This window comes from Caloenas nicobarica, chromosome 6, assembly GCF_036013445.1.
Source record: "Caloenas nicobarica isolate bCalNic1 chromosome 6, bCalNic1.hap1, whole genome shotgun sequence".
NCBI lineage: Eukaryota > Metazoa > Chordata > Aves > Columbiformes > Columbidae > Caloenas > Caloenas nicobarica.
Window position 1 is genome coordinate 3,356,335 of NC_088250.1, and position 21,122 is coordinate 3,377,456.

Here is a 21,122-nt window from a genome sequence, read left to right on the forward strand (position 1 = left end):
TGAATTAAGCTCCGTTTTGCATTGAACTTCCTATGAAGAGACATTCTTTTTAGGACTATGGATCGCTGGGTGAGCCTCACATGGCAGGTTTGTCCTCCTTGGTGTGGGCTGGATGCAAACTGGTGTTCAGTGTCCTGTTACATCTCTCTTGTCCCTTCCCAGTTACTTTGTGAAAATGAATTTCCACCACTTGCAAAAAAGCATTTTATGGGGTTTATTTTGTCCAGACTCTATGGCGTTATGATGTAGAGAACATAAACTGCCACTTGGGGTTGTCTGCTGCATCAAGTTTAAATGTCAGAAGACTATTTGTCAGTAAATGAAAAAAAAAATCTGAAAAATCTGAGGAATAATTCACGCTTTATGAAGCAAAGCAGCTACCTCCTGCCTAATTTAGAAGGAAACTTCCTCTGTAGATAGGGTTTGACGAACGACATGTCTTTATGTGATTTAGATAAGAGTTGGTCTACGCACAGTAAGCAAAGACAGTAAGAGCAGACTGATGGTGCCCATTGAAAATGAGTAATTTCTGCAGGAAGAAATGGCCTCAGCAGTGAGCAAAATGAAGGAAAAAAGGAGCAGAAAACAGGACCGCAAACCAGACAAACCCAGAGGAGGGGATGTATGTATATTACAGAATCATAGCTAGGAAGTACTACCTGGAAATATGTAGGAAATATAATTTTTTATGCAGCAGGTTTTGCAGTAAACTTGCCAGTTTTCTACTAGCTGAAACATTTGGTCCTTAGCAAGTTTTATTTTGAATTCTGCTCCAAACCTGGCACGTTATGTAGGTAGAGAAATCCCTGCCACATTTTTGGCCATGGAATTGTTGTCAGTGGTGTTGTATGGGTGAAATTGGGATGCACTGAACTTAAATTTATATTTTGCTTTTAATTGCATCTTATTGAAGCATGAACGGTTCCCTGATACTCTCTGAAAGGCATGATGGTTTCATACTCTGGTTGTTAATTTTTACTGCTACTTAGCTCTTTTTCTCCTTGAGGGCTTATTAGCAGGTTCTTCATTCAGTGACATTGTTGCCCTTTTTTAATCAGCCTTCTAGATTTTAACATATGACGTTACATGTGAGGATGAGAACATTATTACTTCATTCTTTTCGCTCCAGTAATTTTTATATTATAGTGAACACCCTGATTAAACATTTATCTGGAAAAGGCCATTATGAAAAGAAAATGTAATTAAATATAGAAACTAAATATTGAACCCCTGACTTGAAGCTGAACTGATAAATGTAATTAAATTTACACAGTGAAAAATAAAAAGTATTGTAAAACTCATCCAGTATTGCATTTTAATGTTTTGGTCAACTAGGTCTGCAAAGCAAGATGTGTATGTCAGCTACAGGAACTGATCAATTTCTCAAGGTCTTATTTAGACTCCGCTTATTTTGTTTTATATATACATGTATATGTGTATATATATCTATGTATATGTATGCCGTCTCTGCATGCGCGTTCAGACTTCTTGGCACTCACTGTAGCTGAATCAGGAAGACAGAACTGTCTTTCCTGTCGAACTAATTATAGTTCTTTAAAGAGCTTAATTAACCCTTCTTTCTCTAACCCAAGGGACTTTGTCGGTGAATCCCGTGTCAGAGGGGAGCTGCAGAGCACTACCTGCTGCTTGGGAGTATTTCTTGCTTTCTGCTTTATACTTTCTGTGAAGTGCTTTTCATCTTCTGCATCTGTAGCACAGGAAAGTTACCTGTTTCCTTCCTTCCTTGTGCGGTGGGCCTGAGGAATGGATGGTTATTTCTGTGCCATGTTGCGTTCTTCTTTGTTGATCCGAATGTGGTTTTCAGTCACTTGATGCGATTTCCCCTCTGGAAATCTTTGTCGATGTTCTGATGGGCGGCCTTTAAGGAGCAGTGTTTTAAGGGTGTACATATATGTCTTTGGTTTTGCAACCAGATTCAGAGCTAGGTGGCATTTTTCATACAGCCCTGACTTGATTTGGAGACTCCCTTTTTACAAGGAATCCCTTGGAAAAGATGAGGGGCAATGGGTACAAGTTACTTCTGGGGAGATTCCGACTGGACACAAGTGGGAAATTTTTCACAATGAGAAGAATCAGCCACTGGAATCGTCTCCCCAGGGAAGTGGTGGATGCCCCAACATGGGACACTTTCAAGATTTGGCTGGACAGGGTGCTGGGCCAGCTTGTCTAGACCGTGCTTGTGCCAAGGGAGGCTGGACCAGATGGTCCTTGTGCTCCCTTCCAACCTGGGATTCCGTGATTCCGTGATGGGTTTTGCGGCGCCTACCTTGGAACGGGGCTGGGACTGACGTTCGCAGCCTGGCCCCTTGTTTCCACAGGAGAAAGCAGAGAGCTGGGAGCGAGCATGAAGTCCTGGCAGAGAGTAAGCACGAGCAAGGGGTTTGAAATTTGGCTTTTTGAATGAATGGTGGGTATGCAAATATGACCCCAGTGCTGCGATGCCATGCACACTTAGGCCTGGTTCTCTGCTCACGTAAATACCTTTTTTTGGTTGGAACAGGACGAAGAGGAGAGCACAACCCTTTTTTTTCCTGGCTTCTTGTAATTCCATGTATTCTGGTGCCTGGGAATTCATTTACAGATCTTATCATCAAGTCTTCTATACATCCCAATTTACTTCTGAAATTTAATACTGCTGTCACTCAACAAAGTGTAGTGGAGAAATATTCTCGGTGTTTTGCAAATGCTGAAAGCCTAAAACTTGAAAATACTTGAAAGGAGCATCAGTCCTATAACAGTTTTACATGTGCTTTTCTCTGCTTGTTTCTCAGTCTGAAGTTGGGATCCACCCTTATGAAGTGTTTTGAGGTTGTGGGATGATAAAGTGTTGCTGTCTCCAACTGTGAAGCGTGGTAGCATTTCATCTACCTGTCAATTTTCATCAGTTTAGGTAACACAATTCTAATTTGCTACAAACCACCAAAGTTACCCACTTACGGGCTTCAGGAACCTCCAGCTTCTTCAGTGTGGGTTTTTTACCCCTCCCATCATGCAAAAAGGCTTGTAATTTGTTCGTTTATCTAGAACATCTTAATTACACTTTACACACAGGATGGTGTTTGAGCAGCAATATTTGTGAGAAACAATTGGGAGAAACGAACGCGAGAAGTGGTTTTCTGACCACAAGAATAAAGTTCCTTACCACCTTCTTTTAAAAATAGCACAAATTAGAAACTCTAAAATAAACTGGCAGAGATGTGCAAAGACATCATCGTCGTGGGGCAAACTTCACGCTTTACTTGAAGACTCTAATTCAGGGTATAATTCTTGACTTTTTAGAAGTACAGTCTTTTAAAATAGTGCAGTGCATGGTGGTTTGAACTGAAGTGATCATTCCAGGTGCTTGATAACATTGAGAGTTTTCGTAAATCCATCCTGGACAGCTCTAAATGCTTGCTGTTGTTTTAAAGCTATGTGATCTTTAATATATACATTTCTTCATTTCCTTTTCATTATGTTGGTTTTAAATTTTCAGTTGAGGGAGAACACAGCATTTATTCCTCTCTGCTCTCCGATGTTTGTCCCTGCTTTATCGTTAGCAATCATGGTTCTTCCCTGCAAAATTGTCGCCTCTCCAGGCTGATGGAGTAGGGTGTAGCCATTTAGAAATGAGATTTGTGTTTTTCTTTCTTCACAGAAACCCGCCTAAAGTATTTCCTGAGGCTTTTCTCAGAATCTGTGTCTCAGCGCAGTAAGTTAGCAAGTGGTAGCTCTGTCTCGCAGGGAAATTTAGCACAGTGACACTATAATATCTTCATAAGATGACCTAGATTAGAAATGTCTTGTTCTTGGTTTGCAGAAATCTGTTCAAATATTTAATATGACTTGGAGCTGGTTGGTTTTTTTCCTGGTTTTTTTTTTTTTTTTTTCACTCCTGTAGAGAGAGAAACAAAATTCAAGTCGGAAATGCCTCCAGGACCCAAACAGTTTCAGGCAACAGGGGAACTGGAGTTAATATACATCAGAAACATGCGGTCTGTCCCCATGGTGTCTACGTACTTCGTCCTTCTCATCTTACCCCAGAGGAGAAGGGAATCTGGAGCCTACGAGAAGTGGCTGCAAGCAGAACAGTCCTGTACTTCCCCGTGCAAAATTCTTAGTGAAAGCAGTTGGGCAGAGTTTTGGGAACAGGCTGCTTCCTTTTTTATGTCTGTCTATCTATCTATCTATGTATCTATCTATGTATGTATTTTTAATTCCTTGAATCATGGTGAATTAAGATGGTGAGAAGGCACAGACTTTCCCACCCCTCGGAAGCTTTTCCCATCCCTCCAAAAGATCGTGCAGCTTCATACGTTGAAGGTGGAGGTTTTCAAAAGCACCAAGCATCGCTCTTGGTCTCTCAGCACGGTTTGAAAGCTTTTGCCATCAACTTAAATGCAAACAGGGTTAGGTGGCCCTTAAATGCATTTTGTTTATCCTATCCTGAAAAATCTAAGGTCTGTGATACAAGAAAACTGCTTTCCTGCATACCCTTCGGAAGTGTTGGGCAACCAGTGAATGGTGAGCTACAAATACCAGTGTAAACAAGACATCAGAGAAGGAGAAATACAGATCTTGAATTACCATCAGCACCACAAAAAGCAGATGAGAGCTTCACAAGAGCTAAGAAGCAGCAGCTGTGAGACGCGGAGAGGTTTGCTTTGTTTAGCAGAGTGGCAGGGTGGCCTGAGAATGAAGAAACCAGACAACAAAATAGGGCAGTGCCAAACCAGTTCCTTGACAAAGAGTTAAGCAAGCGAAGAGCAAAGCCTGAGCTTAGCTTAGGCGCTCTCAGATCTCACCAGCTTCTGATGCTTGACTTGAGTCACTTGTAAATGAATGAACATGAATGGAGATGATGACTAATTCAGCTCCACGGACTTTGGGTTGGCATTTACATGGAATTTAGAAGGGAAAGAGTAAGGTCAACACCTCCGCCTTCTTGAGTTGATGTAGGGGGCCCATCTCCCGTGGCACGATCCCAGAAATACATCTCCTTTCAAAAAAAGGTCGTCTGGGGTAACTAGTGGCAGCGCAGACACGTTCCCCAGGCTCTTCCTCAAACACCCTCTTCTCCGAGGGGCAGAAGGACTTGAAGAGCTCCCTGTTAAGTGGAAGTGTTCAAATACCACAGGCATCCAAGGCGGTGTGGCCGAGGAATCGTAAAAGAACAGTCAAGTCAGACTGGATTGGGAAGCCCTCTGGTTCGTTTTGGTTTTATCGTTTAGCTAGGTTATGGTAATTCAGCTTTCCTGATCTCATCAAGTGGTTGATATCAAGCTGTCACCAGCTCTTTCTGCTCTTGTCGTTAGAGAGGGGTTGAGAATAATGCCGGCTTAACAGCACAGGTGAAAATGAGTGTAGAGCATGTTGCCACTGCCTTGACCACAAGCACTTACATGTGTTAGCCGATTAAGTGGCGCTGAGTTGCTTTTTGTTTTGTAGTAGGGTTGCATATTTTTGGGGCTAATTTTGACAAGACTAATACAGGAATATTTACGAAGGAACTCGGGAGGAGATGGTGGGCTGTAGTCTTTTGAGACTCAAAATCCAGATTTGTTTTTTCATATAAAACCTCTCTTCAAGAAAAAATAACACTTTTTCTAACCTTAAAGTATTCCTTTCTGCAAGTGTTCCTTTTGGCACCAGAGTTGTGATGCACGACAAAACAACACAGAATAGTAAGGGTTTTTTACTTTTGAAGTGGAACGGTTCATAGAAAATGAGAGGCTGAAGTGTTAGGCTATGCAAGTCTGATTAAACCTTCTTTCATCTTTAATAAACTACGGCCTCTCTAGCAAAATAAAACATGGGATTTGGATTACAAATGGCACCTGCAATTCAGGATTAAAAAATTTACATTTCATCGCTTTGGCCTGGTTACTTGACATTGCATTAATCAGCAAAGCTTGATTTTTAATTTTTCTTTCACTGGTTTGGTTGATGATGAGTATGAGGGTATTCTCAGGATATATTGAATTAAGCTAACGTTGCTAATCTGTTCCAGATTCAAAACAGAGGTGAAACATCTGCTTTCGTTGTGGAGCTGGAGCCCCGTGCCAACCGTAGCATGCCTAATGCAAAGGGAGAGATGAAATGCTGTTACGGACTGATCTGCATGTTCACACGTAGTTACTCTGCTATTAATGGAAATAACGCTGTCGTCAGCCTCAGTTGGCAAACATTTTTAATCTGAGTTTTATACTAGCTTACCAAAGGCAAATGCCAGAGACGAAAATCTGCAAAGGATTTTACTGTTTTATGAAAACAGTAATAATTGACCACAGTGAGCTCCGTGACCCTCCAAGACAAATCAGGAAACAAAAGCATTCGTGTTTAATGTCTTTTAAAGTGTATTTGACACCTGCTTATGTATGAAACAGTACATTGGGGGAATTTCGGAGTTTTCTGGAGCTGACAGGAGGATGGCTGTTGGGATGGCACTCCTTCACTAGAAGGAATGAGCTACGTAGCCGGGGACAGGCGCTGCTGAGGCTTTGCTGTGATGTGCAATGCAAGAGGAGGTTACTTGAGCCTGAGCAAGATCCACCGGTAATATAATAAACTGAAGGTCTGCTGGTGTCGTGCCACATGTTGGTGTGTTTGTACCCAAAGGCACTAGACTTCCCTCGAATTTTGGAAATGTGTATATTTTTATTGATTTCTGTAGAAATTTCTCTAGCGCCAGCCCCACGCTATTTAAGTAATTGTCCCTTTTATGGTGTAATACCCAGGGAAAATGCTAGAAAAAGCATGTTCTCTGCTTTTTATTGGGAGCGCAGTCCGCTGTAGCTTATCCTTTTTGCGTTAAGCTTTCTACTTGTGTAAGCGTGGTGTGAATTTCGTTTGGGTTCTTTTGCTTTTGTATATTCAATCCCTTGCTGTACTGAAGAATCCCTTTGACCTTCAGTGATCATTGGACTAGATCTGTTTCTGAAATGATGGGCTGCAGTTCACTGTAACTCAGCCAAACCGGTAACCAGTGTCCTGGTTTGCATTGCCTTTAATGGAGCAGAAGCGCATCCTCCTTGCGTGCAGCCATTCGAGCTGTGTAGGTCTTGGGTGTGGAAAACAGATGATTTCTTTTAGCAACAACCTTTTACATATTGCAAATCGGTCTCATGCTCCCTTTAAATTTTTTTCTGTGTAGGCTGAATAGCTCCAATCTGTTTAGATGTTCCCTGAAAATCATGTTTTAGAGCTCCGTTTTGCTTCTCAAGTGAAGCGATGGCCCAAATTGTCTCACTGCCGTTGCAGCCTAAGCAGTACTGAGCGGCGTGGAAGGACTGCTGTGTGTTTTGCAAGCCGTATTCCTATTTTAAGGTCTCCTCCTCTTTCATAACATTGTTCACTTACATCCCGTTAGTGAACTGTGGTTCCAAATTCTTTCTTACACAAAGCGACTCTGGATTTCTTGCTCACAGGCATACTGTGTTCTCCTCCATTCTGAAAAGTGTCCTCGTCTCCCTCCAGTTGTTTGTGTAACTTGTCGAGGTGGTTGTAAATTCTGATCCTGCCCTTCGGCTTTCTTGTAGTCGCTTGTATAACAGCTCAGAAGTATCTGCAAATTTATTAAGGCACTCTCTGTTTCATAGCTGCCTTCTTTGTGTGTACATTAATATAAACCAGACACCATTAACCAGCGGAAGTCCTAATCTTACTGAGTAAGATCTTGCAGGCTCAGATACCACTTTATAGTTCACTAAATCAGGGTTAATTTTCTAAAACTGATTTTTGTGAGGGTGCACGATGAGTAGCGGTGCGTGCTGCGTCGATCAGATGTAGCACTTGGTCGCGGTACAGGCGGATTCACTGGGCTGTTGCTCCGTGGGCCGCTCAGGACGCGAGATGAAATGCAGGTCTCGCTGCTGCTGCACTGAGGGAGGAAAATGAAAAAGTTGCTTGAACCAGCTGCGGTGTGTGATCACGCTCACCTCAGTGAGGAAGAGAGGGTTAAGACACGGTTTCATAAACTGAAGGAAGATAAACTTGCAACATTTCCGTTTCTCTCTCTTTTTTTTTTTTTTTTTTTCTTCTCGGTTGCTGCTGGTACGGTGGGGGAAGGCGGGATGTCCGCGTTCTCCAGAGGACGTGGGGCCCCTGAACTCAGCCAGCAGCAACCTGCTTGCTCCCCAGAGCATTCCCTTGCTCATAGAATTGCTTTTATCGCCTTTTTTTTTTTTTTTTTCCTCAAATATGATTGAAATTGGCCAAGAGGAATTACCGCAGGGAGTCCAGGGGCAGGCTATGAACATGGCGAGGGGCCTAGAGCACCTTTCTTGTGAGGGGAGACTGGGAGAGCTGGGGCTGTTCAGCTGGAGAAGAGAAGCTGGGAGGGATCTGATCGACGTTTATAAATATCTCAGGGTGGGTGTCAGAGGATGGACCAGACTGGTCAGCGGTGCCCGACAACAGCGTGAGGGGCAGCGGGCACAGACTGAAGCACAGGAGGGTCCGTCTGAACATGAGGAGAAAGTTCTTCACTTTGAGGTGCCAGAGCCTGGGCCAGGCTGCCCAGAGCGGGTGTGGAGTCTCCTCTGGAGAATCACAGAATCACAGAATGTTAGGGATTGGAAGGGACCTCGAAAGATCATCTAGTCCAATCCCCCTGCCAGGGCAGGAACACCTAGGTGAGGTTACACAGGAAGGCGTCCAGGCGGGTTTTGAATGTCTCCAGAGAAGGAGAATCCACAACCTCCCTGGGCAGCCTGTTCCAGTGTTCCGTCACCCTCACTGAGAAGAAGTTTCTTCTCACATTTAAGTGGAACCTCTTGTGTTCCAGCTTGAACCCATTACTCCTTGTCTTACTGTTGGTTGTCACCGACAAGAGCCTGGCTCCATCCTCCTGACACCCACCCTTTATATATCTATAAACATTGATGAGGTCACCCCTCAGTCTCCTCTTCTCCAAGCTAAAGAGACCCAGCTCCCTCAGCCTTTCCCCGTAAGGGAGATGCTCCACTCCCTTATTCATCTTTGTGGCCCTGCGCTGGACTCTCTCCAGCAGTTCCCTGTCCTTCTGGAACTGAGGGGCCCAGAACTGGACACAATATTCCAGATGCGGTCTCACCAGGGCAGAGTAGAGGGGCAGGAGAGCCTCTTTGACCTACTGACCACCCCCCTTCTAATACACCCCAGGATGCCATTGGCCTTCTTGGCCACAAGGGCCCAGTGCTGGCTCATGGTCATCCTGCTGTCCACCAGGACCCCCAGGTCCCTTTCCCCTACACTGCTCAAGACATTCAAACCCGCCTGGCCCGACCTGTGCGATCTGCTCTGGTGACCCTGCGTGAGCAGGGGTTGGACTGGGGGATCTCCACAGGGCCCTTCAACCCCAACCAGCCTGTGACTCTGCGAAACGTGTTTGATTTCGTTGCAGTACAAGTGAGCAGGAAATGAAGCTTTTGGTGCGGTTGATGTTTTTGAAGTGATCCTCTCCCCTAACCGCTTTATTCTTAACTCTCTGGTGAGGAGCGGGCCTGCCACCAGGGTTGCCATTGCTCTGCCGTACTGCCAGACATCTTATTTCTCGTGAGGTTCGCAATCTCGTGCCGCCTGGCCACCTCTCCACCCTCCTTCTGGTGGGCAGAAAGCACAGGGCTTTTCGGAAAACACCTCACGTAAAATTATCTACACCGGCTGGAATTTATGCCCCCAGAGATGGGACTTTCTGCTGCCCTTTTGGTCAGAAACACCGCCGTGGTGCCAGGCCTTCTTCCCTGCTCCGACCCGGGTGGTAGATGGGTTACGGAGAGAGGTAAAGAAAAAAACCAAAAGGGCAAAAGCTCTGGGAGTCAAAATGTCGATGTAACAAGAAGGAAATATCGATGTGACAAATGGATTAGTGGCAGCACTCGCTGCTGGAAATGTATAAGAAGAATATGGATCTTTTTTTGGTAGTGCTGTTACAATCCCGGGCTGTTATTTAACAGTGTTGTTGATATTGTGTTGTGAGATATTACGCAACACACACTTTGGATCAAGACAAACCTCCAAGAAACTTCTAAGGAACAAATTCAAGAAGATGAAATAAATTCAGGATACCGTTAGATCGGTTATCCTCAATCTTTGTAGATATTCCAACCAATTTTATTATGCTGTCTACAACAGACTTTTCTCCACTAAAATGGGTAACAAATGCTGGTGAATATCACAAATGTTATGCTACGATGTTTATTGTCGTTTCCTTTAAAAAATGGTTTCTTATTTTAACTAGTCTGCAGCATGCTGAGTCTTTGTCTCCACTTGACTAATGTAACTTCAAGACAGTATTAACTAATTTTCTGATACGATCTGCCAGCACTTAAAAACCCCGCTTACCCCCCCAACCTCAAAGGCCAAAATTAAAACCCACCACGGATACCAAGATCAGTGGACAGCAATGAGAATGAAGGAAAGGACACGGGGTAAGCTCAATTAAACATGCTTAACTCTTTTCCTTTTTAGAAGTGATCTAAATTTAACATGCCATGAGTTATTTCGGTGCCTGTAACTGATAAGTCTAACGAAACATAGGCCATTCAGAGCACATTTGGCGTGTGAAGGAATTTTGGGATTCCAGGAGCGGCAGGATGTAACCTTTGCTTCACCTGGAAACTTAAGCAATTCTTGAGGCCGTTGATGGGCGTCGTAATGAAAAATGGGAGGCAGCCAAAATCTGGAGCTAAGCTAAGAGCCAGAAATAGGTCTGCTGAGAGGCTTGTTTTGCACCGTCCGGAATGGCATATCAGAAATGGTGTGAACAGAAATACCGGGCTCGACCCAGCATTGCACGAGCAGAATGAATCCCGACCGTTTTCCTTTTTAAGTATCATGAAGGCTTGACTAAATAAACGCTGCGTTAAAGTTTCAGCAGTTGTTTCTTGCTATGTTGTAATACTGTTTCTCTGCATAGTTTTCATTTTGCTTATGGTTTTCTTTCTCGCTTGAAATGCAAGTGTGTATTGGATAGTGTGCTTTCTTTTTTTTTTTTCCCCCCTTCATTCTGAGTGTTTAACAACTTCTGAATTTGAAGAATTTTAAAGCAAAATATTTCTCTTGATGAAATAACCTATTAATGATGTTGTCACAGCTTTTATAAATTATTTCCAAAAATATGCTGTATCCATCTTTGATAATTAGGAAGTGTCTATCTGCCCTTCAGGAATTAAAAAAAAAAAAAAAGTTATTTAAAGTTGAAGTCATTAACGCATGAACATGGTTATCGCTGAAGATCTGTCTGTTTTTTCCAGTTCACAGGCTCTGATCGTTCTCCGTTATCTCTGTCTCTTGCTGTTACAATTAGCAGTGATAGATTCTATTGTATTTGATCTATAAAAAGTAAATCTCATGGCAAAAAGATCGGAAGGACTAGGGCCCTTGCAAATGGGTATATGGCAGCTATCTCCTGTCAGCAAAGGTTATGTACATCAGCAGTGGGACACTTATAACCTGCTTCAGAGGCACAATAAATACCGAGTTTTGATGTGAGGAACTGCATGTAGATATGACTGGGGTATGGTGGACAAAAATTGAGATGAGGATCTTGTATGTCTTACAGGTCTAAAGGGCACGGTGTTGTTCTCAATCTGCTTTCTGTGTTAAGCAGCAGCTGGTGCTAATTAAAAAGGTCAAGCATTTCCTGTAAAACCGGGTGTCTCGTTCAGATTTCGGGCAGAGGGAAGAAGGGTCAAACCGCCTCATTGTACACTTTCCTCTTTTTAAAAATGTAACGGTGCACAGTACTTTACTCTCTCCCTATTAAAAGAAAAACATCACCTGCAGTTATTTGTAAAAAATCCAATAGATTTGAAGTTCTTTTGGGTTTTTCTCTTGTGATGGTGCCTCTGAAGTCTCGCCCCCAGAGCCCGGCTGATACCTTTAGTTGGGTGCCGGCTGTGCCTGCAAGCGCGTTCAGAGGCTCATCCGGCTATTTGTTGCTTGGCCATGGGGTTTTGTTGCCATTCAGCTTGAAATTGGGGAGTTCTTTATTTCATTGGGGAGTTTATTATTGGGGAGTCCTGTTTATTTCATTATTTAAATATTATGCTAAATGTACATGAAATGGAAATATTTTGGTGTGAGCATTCTAATTTCATTCATTCACTAGTTCTTCCTAGCCGTTCGTGTTAGGTTTGTGCTAAGTCTATGAAATACTAATTTTTATTAGCATGCATAAGATTAGAGAATCACTTTAAACAAGAGAAAAGTGCAGAAATGAGACCCCCTCAGCCTTAGGTAAATTCTGATTTGTTTGAGTTTGGTAGAAGGGAGCAGACTCTCAGGTTTGGCGTTCGCATTCTCTGGTGAGGAGTCGTCTGTGGCCATTCTGCTGTGGGTTGGGAAGGAAACCTGCAAAATGGTTCAAGTGAAATGCTTTTATTTTTTCTTTTTCCAAACATCCTCTACAATATGTAAGACTTCAGACGGTTGTGATAAAAGGTGCTGCTTTTCTCCTTTTTTCCATCGGAGGAGCGGCAAGAATGAATTTCCAGTGTGAATCTTTCTCAAGGACATAAGGGATTAATATGTCTTAAAATAGACACCATCAACTTAGAAATGTATTTTCTACATTTGAATATGATTAATTTTGCAGTGAAAAGCTTGGAGCGAAACAGTATTTCTTCTGTTCTTCCAGCTTGTTTGTGAATTTTGAGATAATCCGTTTACAAGACAGTAAAATTGTGCAGAGTCTTAAGAACTGATGTGGTTTTGCGTGCTTAAGTAGTCATGCTTGCTTCCATTTTGCAGGATTATTTTAAATTCTGCAATGAGCAGGGCAGATTGTTTCTCTCGTGTGCCTGATTATTTATTTATGCATTCTGATTCATAATAGCGTAATAACAGACTTGAAACAATAAGATAATTATTTTGCTTCTTGGGTGGTTAAAATTAACTGTGCTCGCTGCATACTTATTCAGTAAAAAGATACAAGATGTTTATTGCCCAGAAATTCATTATCTGCGTGACGTTCTGTTTCTAAATGTGTGTTGCGTGACCATTAATCTGTGCCAACAGCAAGCACGCAGCAATATCTGATGTAATTAGTTTTCCCTTTACATGCCAAGAGGAACATCTGGGCTAATTGTGTGTTGTTGACAAAAGTTGCCATTCTAATGGGGGTCCCTGATTGTGCACACACACGCTCATTATATGTACAAACATACTCGTGATTTCAGTTTATCCTCAAGCAAACTGATAGTTCTGACTGATGAGATACTCTTGGTGATTTGTTACTGGGGTCATACAATGTCTGTGGGCAGCGTTAATAAACATCAGCAAGAATAATATGCTCTCATTTTAAAAAGAAAACAGACAAACCTATAACGCTGCTGCTTCTGTGTTTGTTTTTTCCAGCCACCACTGGTCCAAGCGATTTTCAGCGGTGATCCAGAAGAGATACGGATGTTGATCTACAAAACTGAGGATGTCAACGCCTTGGTATGTGCCTGGGATATATAAGTACCATGCTTAGGAATTGTTGCAATGACAGTATTAATCATATCTTTAGTAATTAACACATAACAGAATGGAAATTATTTGGAAGTTAGAGATTTGGGGCTTCAGTGGAATCCTAATTAGTAGTCTGAAATATAATTATCTCCAGGAGGTGACTTTACATTTTTGAAGTGTATGGTGATCATTCTGAATGTGCAGGTCAGTCAGGGACATTGTTTTCTCTCTTACTGAGAAAATGAATGAAAACAGCTGAAAGCTGCATAGTTTTACTCTCTGTAGACTTTGCTTTTATGAAGAGTCTTTGCAGATCAGGAGCTGTTATTCAGCATTTGACTGTATTTGAAATAAAGTGTCACTATAGGTCCCAGCAGAGAGAGTAGGGAAGCAGTATCTTGGCCATGATTTGCCCGCAAAGGAATTACTGTTCTTCAAATTGGCTTATTCGAGCCAGAACAATGGTAAGCAGCTGTAAACAAGTAGTAGTTAAGTAGTTTTGGCAGTGGGGGAAAAAAAAAAAAATCTCCATTTGAACTTGGTCTTTTTGCAGAAGTTGGGTGTTTTCCCTCTTTGATTTTTAACTTAGATCCTTACTGTTAGAAATGAACCATGCTGGTCCTGACCACCATCTGTGGCCTCTGAAAGCGGTGAGAATATAAAGCAGAAGCAGAATGGTGATTTCCAGGTGTTTCCTGGACTTTTGAACCAGCCTGCCTTTTCTTCGTGTCTTTCCCTGACATAAAGCCGTCGGGTAATTCGTGCCTAACTCCAGCGGTTTGCCTGGTGGAGTCTTGGCTCTGGTTCAGAGCTGCACAAAGGAACTGCAGAACTGATCCGACATCTCCCTTGAGTTTCCTCCTTGTTTTCCCTGATGGTCTTAGAAAACAAAAAAAAAACCCCAAACCAACCAACCAACCAAAAAAAACCCCAAATCCAGATGAACAAGATAGTCCTAAAATTTCCTCTCTGTTTCTTGTTGTTGTTGTTTGTTTTTTTCAAAATAGCATTTCCTGTACAAGGTTGTTATTGTAGGCTTCTCAAATGTTTTTGTATCCTTTGGCTGCAAGTGTGGTAGTGATGGTTGCTAGGGAGATGTTCTGAACGGTCAGGTGTGATATTAAATGAAGAAATATGTCTTTTATAGATGAGTACCATAGTACTTAATAGGAAAGGTCATTGAACTTAAATGGGATTCTGGGCAAGACCATTCAAGATGGTAAAAGTCCACCCATGGATGCTTTGCCTGAACAGCTGTTTTGTCAAGAGCAAAACCCAAAGCTGTTCTTTGGAGTAACGAGAAAAATACCGGTCGACCTGAATCCTGAAGATTCTGTTCTGGATAGTGATCGCAGACAAGTGGCAAAAGCTTAAAGTGCCACTAAAGAACGATCAAAAGATAGCGTTTCCGTCCTTGTGCTGTGAGCTGGCAGTTTGCACCGCGTGCTTACACTTCTATTTTAAGGGTGTTTTTAATTACTTCCATGTTAATGTTTGCCTAGTGCTTGGTTGTTCACGTGAGAGGAAACTCTGACAGTGTTTGGCAGCGATTTGTCCTTTGTTGATCATTCTGGTTAGCTGCATTAATATTGGGATAGTTCAGATGTAGGTAGGACAGGGAAACAAAATAAAGCTGTGTTTTCGCAGCAAGCTTTGCGGATTTCTGAAGTTTTAAAACTGGTTTTCTGGAATCTGCAGCAAGAGAGGTATTTGGAAGGCAGAAGAAAAAAGCACATGGAGAAACTAAGCAAAATTAGGGATGTATATTCATATTTCCTAAGAGAAAATTAATCTCAGAGGAAAGAGTTTAGAGCAAATCGGAAGTTTAGAAGGTTACTTCTTTTTTTTTTTTTTTTTTGGTCTGGTAAAATAATTAATATCTTTCCAAGCTGGGAACCGTATGTTGATGGAAATGGCTATGTTCTGGATGCTGCTATCGTTGTGACTTATTCTTTGCAACAAAACAAACACTGTGGCTGTTTGGCTTAGAGGTCTGGAAAGTCTTCTGGAGGATTTAGTCAGGAACTTTGGAAGCTTCTGCTTTGACACAGTATGACAGTTTGGTGCTAGGTAATAGCTGCATTTTCAGTGGGTATTTAGCCTCTAAAGTGCTATTTGATATGATGTTAATTTAAGTGGGAAACGACTGAGATTTTTTTTTTTCCTACAGAAGGAAATTGTGAGCATTTCAGTTGTGTAAGGAAATTTAATACGAAATTGCACTGATGTTTGCAATGCAAGGTAACCAGCATGACTTTCAGTTAGAATAAATATTTTTTTTCTTTTAGAAAAGAAATATAATATTTTATATTTTATAAAGAAGGTGTTTGAACTGCGAAGAAGATTCTGCTAGAGTTCCCTGAGAGTCTGAAATGTTCTGAGTTCCTTTGTAAAGCATGCTCGTATACTAGTGGGTACTAAGTTATATATATTTATGCTGGTGACTCATGTTATCAGTGTCCTCAAAATATTTGATACAGTAAGGATGTATAGGCTATTAAAAGCAGGATTTGGCTTTCGCTGCTTTATTTTCTTCTAAGGCAGCAATGCCAGCCTGAAATACCTGAATTTTCTGAATGCGCATTCATGAAAATGGAGGAGTTATTATATTCCTTACATTGGAAACTTGCTGCTATAGACATTAAAATATTTCCATTAATTAGGATAACAGTTCCTACAGTCTCAATCTAGGATTAGTAATTAATTTTAAAAGTTCTCTTTTCTCTAGCGTGAAATCTCCTGCCAGCCCCGTGGAACCAAAGTGTTAGACGGGGTGAGGCAGAGGGAGGATAATTTTTCTTGTCTCTAGAAGATTGAAGTATTCTTCTCTGCCACTTCCTGGACACTTGGCAATTAAAGACTCAGTCCAGAAAAAAAAATTCGTTGTTTCTGAGGCTAAACTGAAGCCTGTGGGGATGAGAGGAGCTGGAACCAGGATCTGCATTTTCGGATGGGAATTTCTGTGCTTGGTAATAGCAGAAGAAAGAGCACGAGGCATGAGTTACACAGCTTGACTGTCACCTCCCAGCTGGTGCTCACAGTTAAGCTTTTCCATTTCCTCGGTGAATTACGGGCTTTAATAAGAGAATCTGGGAGAGGGAGAAAATCGTAAAGTGGCAGAGATTTTCTTTGTATGGCATCAGCTTTTTGGCTCTGCATGGTTGTAACTAACCCAAGAAGTAGCTGCTCAATTTGTTTTTAGCCTCTTCAGTAGTTCTTAACGCAATGTTTAATTTACCTGAAGTCAAGTTGGATCTGAATGTCTGATTTAAAAAAAAAAAAAATTTTAAAAATTTTTGAATCTGATTTTTATAGAAACATTTTTTATTTTTTAATGGTACCAGCTACTTTGCGCTATTTAAATAGGGTGTACTCAGATGTGTAACAACAGTGTGAGCTCTGTCCCAAGCATCTTCTGATCTGAACAGCTGCGGTTGATATCAAAGTTCAAGTCCATTACCTCCTTTGAGATGTAGGGTGTGTTGAGGAGGAACTATTGGTGTTTTTCTTAATGTGCCTGTATATCTCACATGTGCTGATATGATTTATCTGAGGCGCTGTTCTGCTAATCTTCATGTACACTAAGGCTCCGATCCAATAAAGCACTTAAGGACTAGCCTAACTTTAAGCCTGTGAAGGGCCTTATCAGTGTCACTGTGATCACTTGAAGAGTTTAAGCACGTGTTGAGTGTTTTTCTTGCTGAGAACCTCTGTCCCCGATTGCCCGTTTGTTAAATTCTTAATTTCCTTTATCTGTATTTTTTTTTCATGTGTACGGATAATGTTAACATGCAACATCATCTCTTCTGTGGACTATAAAAGTCACTAATACAGTGTTAATCTCCTCTCAGCATGGTTTTCTAGCCATTGTTTAGATTATCTGCTGTCTCCACTGACCTTTTGTTGCTCTGAGAACCGCACTTGAAGCAGGTCCGATGGGCCCATGTTATTTCTAGTTCGCTTTTTGCCATTAATCACTAAAGCGCCGGATAGCCTCGGTTCCTTGATAGAAAAAATTGCTTGGTCTTGTATCGTTACCGTTCCACTTCAGAGTACTCTGTTCTGTTGCCAAACTTGGCCGTGTTGCAAAAACCTGCCGCAAAATGTTATCACTGACAGGTACGATAGCTATTACAAACGCTACATTGTGCTAAAGAGAGGTTCGTGCGTTAAAACGAACAAGCTAAAAAAGAAAGAAAACTGATTCTATTTTTGTACAAACGTTCGATCAGTCTTAGCGTATTTTTCGCCGTGGTTAGGTAATACGAAGCAGTACTTAGGAAAGGTCCTGTATGCACTCGTGTAGCCTGTAAAAACGAGTCTGTGGGGGATTGTGTCTTAGGAACTGGGCATATGAGAGAATGCAGTTTGTCATTTTGGTTCCTGGATGCACACTGCTTAATATTGCTTTAATTTGCCTGCCAGGTGACGTTCTGTAAGGTATCTTTCCCTCTGACTGTGACAACCAGGGTGTCACGTCATCTGTATTTTGAGTGGTTTGTGTGCGTGATAAGATCAAAAGCCGCTGCAGCAGAATCCGAGGACTACATGGACCGCATATGTTTGAAAAAAACCCATGCAAACATTAAAATGAAATGTCACTTCTTCTGGTGGCCGGTGGCTCTGAGGCTCACCGTGCTGGAAAACAGTTTTCAGCATTCCCATGACAGATGGTTCTGCACTGATTTGCCCACATGTCCAACATACTTTGAAGACAGTCCAAACCAGCTTGTGGCTGATGACCTCTTGGGCATGTTAAAAGTGAGATTTTACTTTACAAGCTCAGAGAAATGTTTCGGGGGAGCGTGTAAAGACCAGTAGGGTTTCTGTGTTGGTATCATCTGAACCTGTTACCAGCTTACAGGATTTAATGCTGGTGGGTTATAATGTGATAAGTTTGATTGATTAGACTTTTAGAACTTCTTTTGTATTAGTGGTTAAGAAACCAAAGTGCAATACGGGTCAAATAGCATGATTAGCAGTATTAGCGGTTCTTGTGTGATTTTTGTTGCCCGTATTACAATGTTTAGAAGTCTCTTTTAAAGGCCTGTATTCTGGAATCATCTGAATAAAGCAATAAAATAAAGGGTGGGGTTTTTTTGTAAACACTGTATTTACAGCCCTTGAAGTTAAAAAATAAAATCCTGAAAATGTGACTCCCTGAGGCTGAAAATTACAGAAATCAAATAAAAGTAGATCTATTTTGGAAGATGTATATATGATTATTAGCAATTCTTCTAGGTTTAAAGGTACAGACCTGACTGGTAATATTTTCTTTATTTGTACAAATTGCTGTATTTGTACAAATGGGTGTACAAACCCATTTGGGGCTGCTGTAGACAACCAGGCTAAATGGTGTGCAGGAACCTTTGTGGACTAAGAGGACTGCATCTCGTCCTTGTGTGGAGTTCTAAACCATTCTCCAGAGATATTCTTCTGAGGAGTCCGGTGTTGTATTGTTAATGCAAACTGCATTACAAAGTCTGATGTCCAGAAGCATGCGAGTTATGTTGTTGCAATACTTAAAATGGAAAACGTTTCTGAAAGAGACTCAAGGATGATGTCTTCGCTCATTTTAGATTCGATTCGATTTCATTTATCTACCTGTAAACAGGATATCAGGGTAAAGATAGTGTCTCTGCAAGGTTTGATAGAAACAAGTGATCAAAAAGCTGAGGATTATTGGGAGGAAACGTGTTATTCAGACCTTGAATGTTGTTGTTACGGTGGTTGAGATGGCATTTCTAATTATAAACAGAAATACAAACAGAAAAATGAACACTATATACAAATCCATTGCTCTTTAACACTAACGCTTGCAGTTATTGACCACGACTTATAACTGAACGATATGGTTTTGTAGGATGCTGAGAAACGAACTCCTCTTCACGTTGCATCATTCCTGGGGGATGCAGACATCATTGAGCTTCTCATTTTGTCAGGTAAGGTACTGTCCCTCACTGTTATTAGCTGGTAAATCACCTAATTTTAAAGCTCCAAGGAATACCCAGAAATGCATATATGGATGAGCTTTGGGCAGTGCTCATTTCTGAGTTTCACAGAGCTGGTTGCAGTTGTTGCATGCATAGAAAATATATTTAAATTTGGTGATACTGGTATAAAACATGCACTTTGAGCAGAATTGATAAACAAAGCAACTAGTTTTAAAAAACTTTTAAAGCATTCAAACTTACAATATTTGTGGATTCAAAAACTTGCTACGTACCACGTACCACAGCTCATGTTTTCAGGAAACAGTTGGGCAAGATTTTCAGTGTCGCACCCACGGCATGGCTGTAACCTCTGCTGTTTCCTTGCAGGCGCTCGTGTTAATGCCAAGGACAACATGTGGCTGACTCCACTCCATCGAGCGGTTGCTTCACGGAGTGAAGTGAGTAAGATCTGATTACTCTGCTTTTGCACATAACCTACGTGCTGGGGTAAAAAGCAAATCATTGAGAGCCGTAGTCACACGAAGAGGCAAAGCATTTTCTGTTAGCTGGGCCTTTAGCATTGCAGCTGAATGTCAGATTTACAAGTTCGTTATAACTGCTTTTGAGCCTCGATGTGGTTGATCTTTGCCTTGTGGAATGCTTTACGTTACCAGAGCAAGTCATACTGAGCGACCGTCAGCTGGAGTGGGTGACCACGGCTGAGGGTGGGGTATAGTCCACAGTGGTCTACAGTGGCCACATCATCTTCGAATGGTGAAATAAAGAGGAATAAATCCATGTGGATGGGTGCACGCTGTGCGTGTGCCAGAGGGGAGTGGATGCGTATGTGATCCAACATGTATTACCACATAGTTTGGTTTGGTTAATTGCATTTAAAGGCATCCAATAGGTATTCTGTTAATGCATTTGATTCATGCAAAAAGGGGGGTTAGCCCGTATTTCCTCTACTTGACAACTAGAAATCTTCTGGCATCATGTTGTTCTTCCGCTGCTGTCTCCAGAAGGAGCAGCACTAAATATCGGGAGTGCAGCTCAGGCATAACTGCGTTTTCAACTGCACGATTATTCTTGGCTTTCCATTTTGGCCCTCCCCGTGTACTTTTATCCTCCGAATACTTCGTTAACAGCGGGCCCAACGGCAGACCGAACGGGCTGCTGGGGCCGAGGGGAGGAGCTGGGAAAGGGACAGAGGGTGGCTGTCCTCCAGGGCCTGACGCCTGGAATCACCTCTGTAACAGCCCCAAGCACTTGCCAAGCCTGCAGGCCGGAATCCTGGGCTCGCCTCTGAACTCCGGCATTGTTTGCCTGCTGGCTGAGCTTCCCAGCTGCTGGCATCCGCTGCAACCCTCTGAAAGGAATATCTGATAGACTGTGAATGCGGTAATGGGGCAAAATACAAAAAGCCGTGTTGGAAAACAAAGGTCAGGCTTGAACCTTAAAAAACAGCCGCAATCTTTCTGATGGGGGAATTGCAGCGCGCTTGGTTTCTTTTTTTGGATGTGTCAGAGTACATGGCTTTTATTGTCAGCGACAGTCCTAACAGAAAATGCCTGTCTTTCTATGGGTTTGTGTCTCATCTTTAACTCTTTGTTAGCTGAAGGCCAATTGCACAACGAGAAGCTGTGATGCCAGCAGCGCTGGTACCTCCAGCGGGTACCCAGGTGTGATAGTGATGCTGAGCCTTTGATGCCTTTTCATGATCTGCTCTACATTTTATAAACACACACGGCTTTC

At 42.1% G+C, this 21,122-nt stretch overlaps 1 protein-coding gene across 6 annotated transcripts in view; it reads left to right on the forward strand.

The window, feature by feature from the left end:
- ANKRD44 (ankyrin repeat domain 44) overlaps positions 1-21,122 on the forward strand; it is a 91,993-nt gene that overhangs the window by 29,351 nt on the left and 41,520 nt on the right. For all 6 annotated transcript variants that reach the window (XR_010606372.1, XM_065637366.1, XM_065637363.1 and 3 more), the window contains exons 2-4: positions 13,339-13,422; positions 19,298-19,376; positions 19,755-19,825. Coding sequence is in view for 5 of the 6 variants with exons in the window: in XM_065637366.1 (XP_065493438.1) it covers positions 13,339-13,422; positions 19,298-19,376; positions 19,755-19,825 (234 nt within the window). In the remaining variant the exon portion in view is untranslated. The remainder of the gene's footprint in view (positions 1-13,338; positions 13,423-19,297; positions 19,377-19,754; positions 19,826-21,122) is intronic.